The 14,969-nt window shown below is 34.2% G+C and overlaps 1 protein-coding gene across 5 annotated transcripts in view; it reads left to right on the top strand.

The window, feature by feature from the left end:
- Positions 1-14,969, top strand: part of Ecpas (Ecm29 proteasome adaptor and scaffold) — a 115,223-nt gene that overhangs the window by 44,832 nt on the left and 55,422 nt on the right. For 4 of the 5 annotated variants that reach the window (XM_046451391.2, XM_046451390.2, XM_046451392.2 and 1 more), the window contains 5 exons: positions 152-301; positions 3,536-3,704; positions 6,697-6,836; positions 8,397-8,478; positions 10,968-11,087. In XM_046451391.2, the coding sequence (XP_046307347.1) occupies positions 152-301; positions 3,536-3,704; positions 6,697-6,836; positions 8,397-8,478; positions 10,968-11,087 (661 nt within the window). Of the gene's footprint in view, positions 1-151; positions 302-3,535; positions 3,705-4,212; positions 4,343-6,696; positions 6,837-8,396; positions 8,479-10,967; positions 11,088-14,969 lie in introns of those variants that run through there. The other variant, XM_058581626.1, reaches the window with a different exon arrangement.

Raw genomic sequence — 14,969 nt, 5'->3', positions numbered from 1 at the left:
GGTTAGGACTTTATACATTAGTATGTTGAAAATGAGTGACTCTAGCTTCAACCACCAATTTCTGTCATGTGATTTTTGTTTCATCTGTTATTTGCTTGTATTACAACCTTATTTTTTTAAGTAGTTGCAATAAATATAATTGTTTTTTCAGCTTAATGCATCTTTTAATACCAACCCTTTTTCACATGAAATACCCTGTTGAATCATCAAAATCAGCTTCTCCGTTTAATCTTGCTGAGAAACCAAAGACTGTGCAGCTGCTTTTGGACTTCATGCTAGATGTCCTTCTGATGCCTTATGGGTGAGTTAAAAAATAATAATGAAACTAAGCAACTAAGCAGCCCGTTCTTGATTCCATTTAACATGTGGAAATTAAGTGCTGTTTTAAGTGATTCAGCTCTCACTTGTAAATTGATACATATCAGATTTTTTTTTGCTCTTGTCCCAACCTTTTATAAACTCTAACTCTACTACTTATTGGCCTTATAAATGCTGAGCTGCTGTTGTGATTTCAGATTTAATCTGTTCAAGCTAAAATTGCATTTTCCCCATAAAAATCTTTCTACTTTTTATGTTACTTTGGTGCTATGATGATTTTTCTAGCCATCTTAATATAGAATTATAAATCATCTTCATCTTTTCTTTTCCTTCTTGCTACAGTATCAGTTCCATAATACCTCCTTTCTCCTTAATATTGTAGAACCATTTTCACTGCTGTCATTTTGTTTTGGCTTTTTTCATTTCTTGTCACAATTTCTTTCTTGTCAGCCACTCTTCTTAAAACCTCTCTACACTGATAGAAGTTAGAAGATAGAAGCAGATAGAAGTGCATTAGTTTTGTTTCCCCATAACAGTAACTGTCTACCTGTATGACCACTTTGTGTTGTTATTGTATTTTTAGTATTTAGTAGAATGGAAGCTCTTTTGTATTTAAGATTTTTTTTTTTTTTTTAACCTGACTTTTGATCCTGACCTGGTGTCAGGTTGTGGTCTGTTGCTAGCTTGTCTATTTTGTTCTGCTGCCAGAAACAATTTTTAAGTATTGCTCCTTGCCCCTCTGGCTTGTAGAAATTGTGAATCCTTTTTAAATTAATTTTTAAATTGATTCTTTTTAGTTACATATTACATTAGGATACATTTTGACATAATCACAAAAGCATGGAATAAAATTTGCTCTACTCCAGTTCCCAGCCTTTACCGTTGCCCTCCCTCCCCCTTGCTCATCACCCTCTACTGATCTTTCCACAATTTATTAATACACACACACACAGACACACACACATTTTTTTTAAATTAGTATCTTGGATATACTTGATCTTGGTTTCATTGTGCTGTATTCATGTATGTACATATGAAATTTTTGTCAGATTCATTCCACTGTTGTTCTCTTTTTCTGTTCCATCTTCCTCCTCAGTTGCCTTCATTTACTGATTTTTCCTCTGTTGCTGAGAGATTCTCTCACTCTCCCCCTCCCTTATTCTCTGATACCTTACACACATCATAGAAAATATTCAACCTTTGGCTTTTTGGGACTGGCTTATTTCACTTAGCATGCTAGTCTTCCAGTTCTGGTCATTTCCTAGCAAATGTCATATTTTCTTTATGGTTAATACTCCCCTGTGTGTGTGTGTGTGTGTGTGTATCACTTTTTTTTTTTTTTTTTCCATTTAATCTGTTGAAGGGCACCTAGGTTGGTTCTAATAGCTTGACTGTTGTGAATTGTGCTGCTGTGAACATTGATGTGGCTATGTCAATGTTGTATGATGATTTTAAATCCTTTGTATGTATATTGAATCACATAGAGTTTCCGTTCTGAGTTTTTTGAGGACTTTCCATACTGCTTTCCTGAGTGGTTACACAAATTTGCAGTCCCACCAACAGTGCGTGAATGAACATTTTTCTACATTTTCTTGCCAAGATTTATTATTACTTGTAGTCTTGATAATTGTCACTTTGACTGGAGTTAGATGAAATTTCATGTAGTTTTGATTTGCAGTCCCCTAATTGCTATCATGTTTCTTACCTCATCACAAGTATTACATGTGGTAAGCTTGGCATGGCTGCATACCATGGGTCCCTCAATCCAGAGATGAGAGTTCAGCCTGTCTGATTCCTTTCCTCTTCAATTTTGTCTTCTTTTGCTCCTTTACTTTGTTAGCTTGATTTTTCTGGGTCTTCAAACACTCCATGTTTATTCTCTCAATTTCTGTCATATAATTTCTCTGTGGTTTCTTTGTGTCTGATAATATATATGATAAATTATATATATATATGATAAATAAATGATAATATATATGATAAATGCTCTTCCACATGTTGTGTTGTCATTGTCTTGTCCTGTTCTATATGGCAGGGACTCAGTCTTGTCCCTTTTTCTATTCCTCAGGCTTGTGCTTAGAATTTGATGATTTGCAGAGTGTTATATGTTCAGTACTTACTGATTGATTTACTTAATGCCACAAGTCTTGCTAGGACCTAGAAATAAACAAAAGCCTCCTTTTGTATTTGTTCAATAAGGAGGCATCCAGAATTGACAGATGAAAATGGCTTTGGTATATAAACCTTGAAATCCAAATATAAGTTAGGAACATGATGTACCAAAGCTAGTGATTCCTCACATTTTTCTTACTGATGAGAACTTGCCTCATATATATAAAATACTAAAGTGATTCCCTAGTAGATTTAAAAAGTAGATGAATTTAGGAATTGAAGTGAATATGTCCTATAAGTAATGTGAAGTAATTTAGAGTTGAAGGATTTGAATTAATATTTATACCAAAATTTTATGTTGTACTTGAGGAGTACTCATTTAATTGGATCAAAATGAATTTATTAGAATTTATTTCTACTCTTTATAAGCTAGAAAGAAATAAGATGATAAATTAATATTAAGAACATGTAAAATGCTTTAAACATATAATGGACAAGTATAATTTTAATGATTTTTCCTCCTTGAACCACCCGCTTTCTTTTTCTTTTTTTTGCTTTTGGGGTCTTAGGTGATTATGTAGTAGGGGTTTGGAGTGTTTTGTGGGTTTTCTAATGTAGGTATATAAATCATTCAGGGAGAATTGAAAGGTGAATTTACAACTTAGCAGAAATGAGAAATGTGTGTGTAAAATTACTCTCAATTTGGCGTATAGAACAATAGTGACACATAGCCTCTGCCCACCACCAAGAAACCTGTGTCTCTATTTGTCATCTAAAATCTCAAAAAGCTTGAATCCATAGTGACTCACAGAACAATAATAGATTAAGCGTGAACAAAATATTTTTATTGTTGATAACTGCTGTAGTTAATTTATAACCAGGTTGAATGAAGTATTCTTCTTGTTAATTTGCTGAAAATGTAGATACCTTTTCTTAGATACCAATAAAATTATGATAAATTTCTTATTTCAGATGTTTATTCTTCTATAAACATGGGAGGATAGTATATGATTGAATGTCATATATGTGGATAGATGTATATATATATACACACACACAAATGCATGTGTTTTTATAGAGCATTAAAGTTTTATTTCCTTTCCAGATATGTGTTAAATGAATCCCAGAGTCGCCAAAATTCATCTTCAGCACAGGGTTCTTCTTCAAACAGTGGGGGAGGTTCTGGAATTCCACAGCCTCCCCCAGGAATGAGCTTTTATGCAGCTAAACGAGTTATTGGTGATAACCCATGGACACCTGAACAGTTGGAGCAGGTATCATACACTGCTCATCATGGGACTTGACCTTGTACACTTGCCCCTATGAAGTTCATGGAAGCATGTGTGACATAATTCCAGTATATTCAGGCTCTCTAATGAAATATGTTTGAAAGGAGCAATTGTGTAATGTGTTCTTTTCATCATGTCAGTTATTTGTTAAAGCCTGGGAAAGGGAGGAGTGGGAAATGCTTTTAAATTTTTCTTACATTGTTCACATATTTCAAGAATCAAGCACAGCCTATTTATAAATTGAGTATACTTAATTTCTGTCACTTTAGTTTATAATTATAGGCTTAATAATTATCTAGCTCCTTTGGTGCAGTTAAAGTGCAGTTTATCTTATTCAGCTTTTTAGGATGTACATTTTGTATAAAGTGAGGAACTCCTGTGCTTCACAAGTGACAATGTGGGGGAAAAGCATGACTCCCTTTTATATTTCTTCCTGGGAATTTAAAAATTGGCATTAAGAATTTTATTCTGGATTTAAACAGGACACAGATGTTCTCTGAGCAGCTTTTAAAAATGACTGGTGCTCTACAGAGAAGGTGCCTCACTGTGTCTGTGTCATCAGGCACCTCAGGGAAGAACAGATGAGATCAGTATGTAATTATTTTGGAATTCAAGCAACATGGGTTAGTCTTCTAATCCTTCCTTTATTTCTCCATGGCAGTCTCAATGATTTGATCCTTTTCTTTTTGGGAATGTAAGTGACCATTTATCAAAACAGTGTTCCCAGGAGAGGGAAAAAGAGGCAAGTGGGGCGTTCTTGAAACTAGCAAATTAATAGAATGTTTTATTCAGTGAGGATTATAATTGATTAGATTTACTTTATGTTTTATACACATCTCTCTTTTTTTTTCTTTCTATTTTTTTTTTGTATCCTTAAACCCCGATGTAAGGTAAATAGTAACAGAAGCTACACTTTACTAGTATGATTTGTGACAGGCACTATACTACTTTGAATACATTGTCTCATTTAATCCTCACAGCAACCCAATGAGTTATAGAAATTATTATTTCCAATTCTAAAAGGCAATAAATTTTTGAGATTCACTAACATCTCACTTCTGTTACTAGGCTTCGAATCTATGTCTAGGCGTTACAACTACAAATTCTGGAGAGTAGTTTTTAATGTTCACTTGTAATCTTAATGCTGGTCATTAAGAATTAAAAGAGCTTTTGTAAATGCATTTTGTCAGTTTCACATCCTACTGTTGAAATAGTTTTAATATTTTCTTCTAATTTTTAAATACCTTTTGTTTTTTCTAAATAAAACAGCTTTTAAGCTGAGTGCAGTGGCATGGGCCTGTAATCCCAGAGACCCAGGAAGTTGAGGCAGGAGGATCTCAAGTTCGAGGCCAGCCTCAACAATTTAGCAAGACACTGTCTCAAAATAAAAAATGAAAAGGGGTATGGATGTAGCTAAGTGGTAAAGTGCACCTGGGTTCAATTCCAAGTACCATAAAAAAACAATCCCCTCCTGCAATCTACCAGCTATTATTTTTTGTAATTTTAAAGTTAGAGGTCTAATGGGTAAAAAGTCATATAGGTTTGGGATGTTGCTCAGTGGTGGAAATACCTAGCATGCATAGGACTCTGGGTCCTTCTTCCCTTTTTTTATCCTCCGGATTTGCTTTTTCCATAGCAAAAAGGAAAAAAAAATGTATAAAGGGAAGTTAAAAATTATCTGAAATCTTGCCACCCTAGTTTGTCATTCATCTACAGCTTGTTCTCTGTGTTTGTATATAAATAGTTTTACACAATACACGTTTACTCACCAGTCATAATATTTATAGTTTTCTTTTATCATTTCATAGTGTTCAGGTTAAAAAAAAGTGCATCCTTTTGAATATTTCTGTAGAATGTAATTACATGTAATATTTTTTAACTAGTTTCCCATTCATGTACATCTGTGTCATTTTCAGTTTTCTTAAACACGTTTTTATTTATATTTTTGTGTACTCAACTTTCATAGCTTTTTTTTTAATGACTTATGTAAAATGAGTCTTTTTTAGCTCTTGTTATAAGTAAGTTGTGTTTAGTAGAGGAGTGAAGGCACTATTTTATGATTTTTTTTACATCCTTTTAAATGTAGCTTTTGTTGTTTAATAAGTGTAAATTTACCAATCCCAATCATTTATATACGAGCTATTATGTAATTGATTTTTTTAAAAATGGAGGGATATGGCTTAGTGGCAGAGTGCTTGCGTAGTGCATGTGAGGCACTGGATTCCACCCTCAGCACCACATAAAGATAAATGAATAAAATAAAGGCATGCCGTCCATCTTAAAAAATGAAGATGAAATTTTACTTTTCATGCATTTGAATCCTGGAGTTATTTTGTAGTGAAATTCATAGCTCCTTCACATTGCATGTAGTTCTAAGCAGTTCCTTTCTTTAGTCTGTTTCATTTCAGTCATTCAATTTGATTGAATACTGTCTGGGTTTTTAGAATCTAAAAATATAGAGGACAAAATTTGTATGTTAACAGTAGAGTGGAATTCTATAGAATGTGAGTTGTTTAGTACTCTTTGAACTATTATAAAAATTCATGGAGCACTTTATTCTTAATGTACTACCCTCTTACCTGGAGGCCCCAGAAGTGGACTTTAAAGCTTCATCATTCTAGGGAGGCTGCATAACCTCAAGTGAAGCTGTGTATCATAATAGTTTTGTAGTCAAATGGACTTTGATTTGAATCTTGCCTTCATTACTGTGTGTCTTGATTTCTTTTGTCTTGCCTCAGTTTTCTTACCTGAAAAGTATATAGAGTAGCATCTATCTCATAGATTGTGAGGGTTAAATGAAATCATGAATATGTATGATTTAGTACAGTCCCTGGCACATTATAAACCTAAATAGGAGCTCCTACTATTGTTACTATTAATCCTTGGCTTGTGACCACACTGATAGTTAAACATTGTTTTTAGTGGGTGTAATTTGTTTCCCTGACCACACTTTCTTCTTCCCTTCATTTATCTACAGTGCAAATTGGGCATTGTGAAATTCATAGAAGCTGAACAGGTGCCTGAACTCGAAGCTGTTCTCCACCTGGTGGTTGCTTCTAGTGACACACGTCACAGTGTGGCAACAGCGGCAGACCTCGAATTGAAAAGCAAGCAAAGGTAACTGAACTTTTCAAAATTGAAAGGACCAAATTTCTAAAAGTTTTACACATATTTGTTCTTTTACGATGTTAAGGAATGCAGTATTCAATTTAGGATATTATGAAGTATACTACTAAGTAAAGTTTATTGAAGAGCAGAATTCTGAGTAAGACAAAAAAGAAAGCTGTTTAGAGATAGAATTTAAGCTGGAGTAGGTTAGGAATGTCATCATGAAATAGGACTTTTAGCTAGGTTAAGATCAAAAGGAATTTTAAGACATATGTCAGATGCAAGAAGTGATTTTTTTTTTTCTGTTTTCTGGTTTAACAGTTGGTTATTTTTAATAAAGAACATGTATATTATGGCTATACATTGAAAATAATGTTCATAAAAAGAGTTGCTGAGTAGATCCTAATTTACACAGGAGCACATACAAAAAGTAACTAGACTTGTAGGAAATTTTTGGTATAAGAAATAAAATCAAGACAGAATAAAAGGAATTGTGAAAATTACCCTCATTGGTTAGCTATTACCAAGTGTTTCTTTGTTTTGTAAAAAAATGTTTAAATCTGAAGTATTATAGAAGGGAAGTAATGGTGGGGCTCAAGGATTAATTAGTAGCAGTTAGCTGAGAAAAGATGTAGGTGAATCATGCCTAAGCTAGAATTGTAGAACATCTTTGCGAATAGTAGATTGTGAATAGCTGAGAAGAGGCAGATTGATAAATTGTGAAATAAGAGGTGGATCAGAAAAGTAGTTGAAGCAGCATAATAAATTGTGTTTGCACAAATAAGGCATACCTGAAAGCAAAACCAATGTGAGAAGTAGGAGAGAAGATGGTGTGGTAAAACTTGACCCAGGCAAGTGAGAGGAAGATTTGCACTATTGCTAGATTTTTTTAAATGATTGGGTGAAGTCTGCTGTGGAATGGGGGTGGTGGTGGTAATCTTCATACATCATAATTCATGTTTTTGTGGAGCACAGGAAGGAATAAGTCTTCATAACAAATGGCAACATGATTGCTCTGTAGAGTTAGGTGCTGAAGCTGCAAATGTGTACTGATAGGTAAGGAAGAAAGGAGTGCTGGGAATCAAATGATGCAATATTAGAGAAATACGGTGGCTTACAGCCTCCCAGGGTGTGACTTCAATGGGAATTTTTTTTTTTCACTTTTGATTTTTTGATTCTTTTCTGTAAACAGAAAAGAATTTTTTCCTTGTCCCAGGGCTTTTTGAACAAGTGTAGTGCATAGCCTGCTAGGTTGAGCTGCTCTATGACATTGACTTTTGAGAGGTAATCTATAGGAATACAGTCTACTCTTCTTGTTTGGTACCAGATTGGGCTATTAAATGCAATAATCTGTTGAATGAAGGTGGGATAAGTGATCTATATTTTCTTCTAAGCTATCTTTGATAAGAGAGTCTCTCCATTTCCTCTCTTCTACAGTGTTGATTTTCATTTTATTTGTATGTTTGTAACATTTTCCTTTGGTAACAAGTGTTGGGGTTATAGTTTTTTGAAAATTATTGAAATGGGAAGAAAAATAATTTTAACACCCTATATCAAAACCTTCCATAGCTTAATTGACTGGAATAATCCTGCCATCATTAATAAAATGTACAAGGTATACCTTGGAGATATACCACTGAAGACAAAAGAGGTAGGTTATTTGATTTATTCTCCCATCAACATTGTGTTGACATGAACTGTATATATTTGTGTGTTTTCTTCTAGTTACTTTGGTTTAAGCTAAATCTATATTAAATACTAGTTTAGGCCATCCTAGTCTAGATTAAATCTCCTAGTAACTTAGTTTAAGATCTGGTGTGTGTTTTTTTTTTTTAAATATATAGTTTTTAGTTGTAGATGGACACCTTTATTTTGTTTATTTATTTTTTATTTTTATTTTGTTTGTTTATTTTTATATGGTGCTGAGGATCGGACCCAGTGCCTCACACATGCTAGGTGAACACTCTATCACTGAGCCATAGCCCCAGCCCCAGCCCCTTTTGGTGTTTTTAATGTAGGCACATCAATAATCATGATGCATTGTCTAGTTTAGGGATCAGCAAACTTTTTCTGTTACTTTGCAGACCTTACATAAGGCTACTTACCTCTTGTAACATGAAAGAAGCAGTCTGATATATGTAACTGAATGAGCATGGTTGTATTCCAATAAAACACTTGGATACTGACATTTGAATATCATATAGTCCTCATGTATTATAAAACTTTATGCTTTTTAAAAAAAACTATTTAAAACATAAAAGTGATTCTTGAGTCATAGGAAATTATCAAAATAAATGATGTGCCAGATTTGGCTTATGTGCTGTGGCTTGCTCACCCCTGGCCTAGAATCTAGGACAAAAGATGGGTTCTTCTGCAGTTTTAAGGTAAGATTTTAGCTTAATGACATAAGTTTATACCACGTTTAAAAGTGTTGCAAATCCAAATCTAGACATACAAGGTTGATTTGTTTGCTTTCTTACTTCGACCACTGAGCCACATCCCCAGCCCTATTTTGTATTTTATTTAGAGACAGGGTCTCACTGAGTTGCTTAGCACCTTGCTTTTGCTGAGGCTGGCTTTGAATTCGAGATCCTCCTGCCTCAGACTCCGAGTTGCTGGGAATTCAGGTGTGTACCACCACACTCGGCTTTACTTTCTTGCTTTTTAAACCATAGCTAGTTGTTTTAAAAATCATGTTAGCTCTATTTAGATTAAATTGAATGTGGTGTAGCAGAACTATGAATTGAGACCCCTGAGTTCCAGCCCTGAATGGCTGCATGTGATATGTTGGGTAAGAGTAGCTCATAAGAACTTCTGGGCATCATGTTCCTTATGTAGGAAGATTAGATTAGTGGTTCTCAGAGTGTACCATGGACTTTTGGGGTCACAGGAATTTTTAGGGGTTTTCAAAGACAAGAGATCATTTGCTATATTTTTCTTGTGTGTGATAATACAAATGATGGATGTATGTGCTGGGATCCTCCCACAAATCAAAGGAATACCATGTAACCAAACAACACTGGCAGCCATTCTGATCTTCACTGGTAAACACTGATGGTTAAAAAAAAAGGAAAGGAGAGAGAGAATAAAACTCAGTTTTACTTAAGAATATCCTGATGAAGCAGTAGAAATTGTTTTGCTTCTATAGTTATTGAGATAGGAAGGCAAATGATTTTTGGGGAATGATAAAAATTGAGCTTTCAAGGAAAAATTAGAAGTATGGATACTTGAACTCACCACAGTGACTTAGCTTATCAATACTTGGGGCTTTTTCTGATGAAATTGGTGGTATATGAACACCTGATTTTTTTGAGAGTGTGTGTCATATGATGAAACATTAGCTTAACTCAGTGAGCCAGTATCTTCCAGATAACCAATGCTGTTAGAAAAATATACAGATGTAAGGGAGTTATTCAAAGTGCAAGATAGACCATGTAATTTATGATATGTAAAAGCTCACTGATTGGGCTTGAGCTCCAAATTAAAGCTAACTTTAAAAAAAAAAAAAGAAAATATATATATTTTAGTTGTAGATGTACACAATATCTTTATTTAATTTATTTATTTTTATTTTGTGCTGAGGATCAAACCCAGTGCCTCACACATGCGAGGTGAGCACTCTACCACTGAGCCACAATCCTATCCCTAGAGCTAACTTTTATTTATCAAGTTTTGGTACATTGTCAAAAAATATCCATAATTACCTGAAGAGGTTAAACTAATCCCCACATTTCTCATTATATATTCATGCAAGCTGGGTCTTATCACATACTTCAACTAAAATAACCTATCACAGCAGACTAAGTGCAGAAGAATACATAAGAATCCATTTCTCTTCTAGTAAAATGGCTGTTGAAGATGTTTGCAAAAAGTGTAAATAGTGCTACTCCTTTGGTGTAGTGTTTTTGAGAGACTAGCTATTTTTCATAAAAAAGTTTTTTAAGACAATATATAATGAGTTCATTAATGTTTCTGAGTAAATAAACTTTTTAAAAAATTTTCAGTTTTAATATATAATAAATGCTGACAGGTAATACTGATAGAAATAACAGCTTTTTTTGAGTCGTTAGTAATTTTCAAGAGTATAAGATGATAAATGATTTTGAAATGCTGACTTGTAATCATACATACTTCTTACAGGGAGCAGTTCTGAAGCCAGAGCTGAAAAGGGACCCAGTTAGTACTAGAGTCAAGTTAAAGATTGTCCCTCATCTCCTTCGCTCTAGACAAGCTGCTGAAACTTTCCCAGCTAACATTCAGGTAATTTATTTCGTTCAGAGAAAAATGGCCTCAGGTCTTTTTAATTAGAGAAAGAACTCTGTTAAGGGATATTCAAGAGGTACGTTGATATATAGAAAAGATTAATGAGATTCTATCTTTTTTTCCTATCTTAAACTTAGCTATAGAAATGATTTTTTAAAAACTTCAAAGTATATATTCTACATATGGTTTCCATTCACCCTAAATGTATGGTGACATTCCCGTTCAAACAGTGTGTGTGTGTGTGTGTGTGTGTGTGTGTGTGTGTGTGTGTGTTTGTTTGTTTTCCCCAAAAATGGTACCATCAGAAATTCAAGTCACTAACGTGAATGAACTTTATCATCCTTACCTGAAGCCTACATGAAGGCAATGGCCAATTCCTCCTGATTTTGTCTTCCTAATGTTTTCATCTTTCCTCTATACCTAATGCTAAAATTAATACAGACTCTTCTTTTTTTGGTTATTGCAGAATTCTTCTATCCTCTTGCCTTTAGTTTGGTTCATAGTCAGTCAGTTTTTTCTATTATCTTTGCAATTGGAAATCCTTGTTGGTGAAGTTTGCAGGTTCGTTTACAAAAGACCTTGCTTTGGGGCTGGGGTTGAGGCTCAGAGGTGGAGCACTCACCTACCATGTGTGAGGCACTAGGTTCGATCCTCAGCACCACATAAAAATAAAATAAAGATATTGTGTCCACCCATAACTAAAAAAATAAATTAAAAAAAAGGACCTTGCCTTTTATTCAAATCATGACCTACTCAACACTGGAGATAGTTTGTGTTATATTTTTTCTATTCTAATTATTTGCTTTTTTTTTTTTTTCAATTTTTAATTGTGATAAAATACACACAAATTTTACCATCTTGATCATTTTAAATGTATAGTTCAGTGATATTAAATACATTTGTAATGTTGTACAATCATCACTGCCCATCTCTATAATTCTTCATCTTACAATACAGAAACTCTGCTCATTAAATAGTAACCCCTCATTCCAGTTGCCCTGTAGCCTCTGGCAACTACCGTTCTGCTTTCTGTCTCTATGAATTGATTGCTCTAGGTACCTTTTATAAGTGAAATCATACAGTATTTGTCTTTTCGTGATTAGCTTATTTTACTAGCATAATGTCCTTAAGGTTAATCCATATTGTAACATGTATCAAGAATTCCTTTCTTGTAGGGCTAGGGATATAGCTCAGTTGGTAGAGTTCTTGCCTTGCATGTACAAGACCCAGGCCCTGGGTTCAGTCCCCAGTACCACACACACAAAAAAAATCTTCCTTGTTGAGGCTGAATATCCCATTTACTTGTTAATGGACACTTGGGTTGCCTCCATATTTTAACTTTCATGAATTATGCTGCCATGAACATGAATGTACAAATATCTCTTTGTAACCTTGTTTCAAATTATTTTGCCTATACACCCAGAAATGGTGTTGCTAGATTATATGGTAGTTCTCATTTTTTGAGAAATTGCCATACTATTTTCCACATTGGCTGTACCACTTTACATTTCCACCTTCAGTACACAAGGGTTTCAAATTCTTTATATGCTCTTCAACACTTATATTCTAGTTTTTGGATAGTATCCTTCATATGTGTATGAGATGGTATTTATTTGTAGTTTTCATGTACTCTTTGGTTCTGTGTGTGTGTGTGTGTGTGTGTGTGTGTGTGTGTGTGTGGTCTTTTTTTCCTTCGTCATTTTTCCTTTTCTTTTGATTTTGAGACAAGGTCTTGTTATGTTGCCAAAATTGTCCTCATCCCTGGGCTCAAGTTATTTTTCTACCTCAGCCTCCCAAGTTTATTTTTGAAGTTTTTTTTTTTTGTTGTTGTTGTTGTTGTTTACTTTTGGAGTTCTTTTAATAACTCTGGATATTAATCCCATATCTGATATATTATTTGGAATTATTTTTATCTATTCTGTGAGTTGCCCTTTTTTTTTTCTTTTGGTATTTTCTTTTGATGCATGTAAGTTTAAATTTTTGTGAAGTTCAGTTTGTTATTTTTGTTGTTCTTGCCTGCCTTTGGTGTCATATTCAAAACATCATTGCTGTGAAGTTTTGTCTTGTATTTTCTTCTAAGAGTTTTATAGTTTTAGGTCTTACAGCTACATCTTTGATGCATTTGGTTTTTGTATGCCATGTTAAAAAAGCGTCTGGCTTCATTCTTTTGCACATGGATATCCAGTTTTCCCAACACATTTTTATTTGTAATAATACCTACCTCAGAGCAGTGTTGTGAGGACTGATGGAATAATATCTAGAAAGTTTAGAACACAGAGGCTAGTACTCATTCAGTTATTAAGTTCTCAGTAAATGGTGAAAGGTTAGAAGTTATTTCTCTTCTGGTCTCATATCTTGCCACCCTTTGCCTTGCACCTTATGCGCCAATAAAAGATTCTAGCTCCTTAAATCTGCTGTTTTCGTGGCTCTGTTTCCACTCAGGATGCTTCCTGTGCCTGGCATAGAGGATGCCTTTGCCCTTTTAGCCTGGTAAACATCTACTCATATTTCAGTGTTTGCTCAAGTGTGCCACCTCCTGTCTGCCTCTTCTTTCATTCAATTCCAAGCTGAGCACTCTCTTGTCCTTTCTGTGCATAGTGGGCACAGACTTATGCCTAGCAGAAGGTACTTTAATATTTGCTAATTTCAGATATACTCTTCTGTGTCTCCATAACCATAAAATTGCCACAGAACTTCTTAGATTGCAGTTTCCAAGCACTATTTCCCAGGCAGTGCCTTGATAATTTTGGTTTAGAAAATATGGTTGCAGTAACAATATATTACAGTATAAGCTGCTAGGATTTTGGGACAAAATATTCATCTTTCTGTAAGTTTATACTTTATTTATACTTATATTTATATGTTTTGAAAATAAGTATAGCTAACATCAAGCATTCCACAGACAAAAATCATTGTTTGCTGCTCATTAATGTTCTCCATTTTCTTATATTTTCATTTCTAATCAGAGAATCCTTCAAGATGACATTCAGAGGAATCTCCTCTTTCCTGATACACTTTTAAGTAGGCATGTGTTACCTCATGTTGATTTTGAACACATGACAGCACCAACCACAATTCTTTACTTGTGTGCAATTTAAATTTTATTTTTTCCCCCACAGAATGTTAATGTTCCAATTAACCCCTTTGCTTTTATTATCTATATAATATGACATTATCAGATTGTTCTTAAAAATTTTTGTATCCCTGGTTATATTTGTCTTCTTTCATTTTTTTTTTTTTTTTTTGTGTGTATATATATAAAAGAGAGACCTTTATTTCATAAGAGTTGGTGCTAAATTTCAAACATAGAGCAGTAGTTTCTGGAATGTCCCAGTCAGGTTTTTTTTTTTTTTTAATTAGGTATATATGATGGCAGAATGCATTTTGATTAATTGTACACAATTGCTGTACAACTTTACATTTCTATGTAGTGTCTCACTATGTGTGCAGTCATATGTGCACCTAGGGTAATGATGTCCATCTCATTCCACCATCTTTCTTACCCCTGTACCCCTTCCCCACCCCTTCCTCCCCTTTGCCCCATCAAAATTCCTTTATTTTCCCCCCACACTCCCTCATTATGGATCAGAATCCACTTATCAGAGACATTTGGCCTTAGGTTTTTGGGATTGGCTTACTTTACTTCACATGATATTCTCCAGCACCATTCATTTATCTCCACATGCCATGATTTTATTCCTTTGTGCATATATACCACATTTTTTTAATCCATTCATCTATTGAATGGCATCTAGGTTGCTTCCACAGTTTAGCTATTGTGAATTGAGCTGCTATAAACATTGATGTGGCTATGTTACTGTAGTATGCTGATTTTGAATCCTTTGGGTATATACCAAGGAGTGGGATAGCTGGGTTAAA

Source organism: Marmota monax, unplaced genomic scaffold, assembly GCF_021218885.2.
Source record: "Marmota monax isolate L192 unplaced genomic scaffold, Marmota_monax_Labrador192_F-V1.1 WCK01_AAM20220418_F8-fsc00020, whole genome shotgun sequence".
Taxonomy (NCBI): domain Eukaryota; kingdom Metazoa; phylum Chordata; class Mammalia; order Rodentia; family Sciuridae; genus Marmota; species Marmota monax.
The sequence above is the reverse complement of the archived record's forward strand: the minus strand, read 5'-3'. Positions and strand labels throughout refer to the sequence as shown.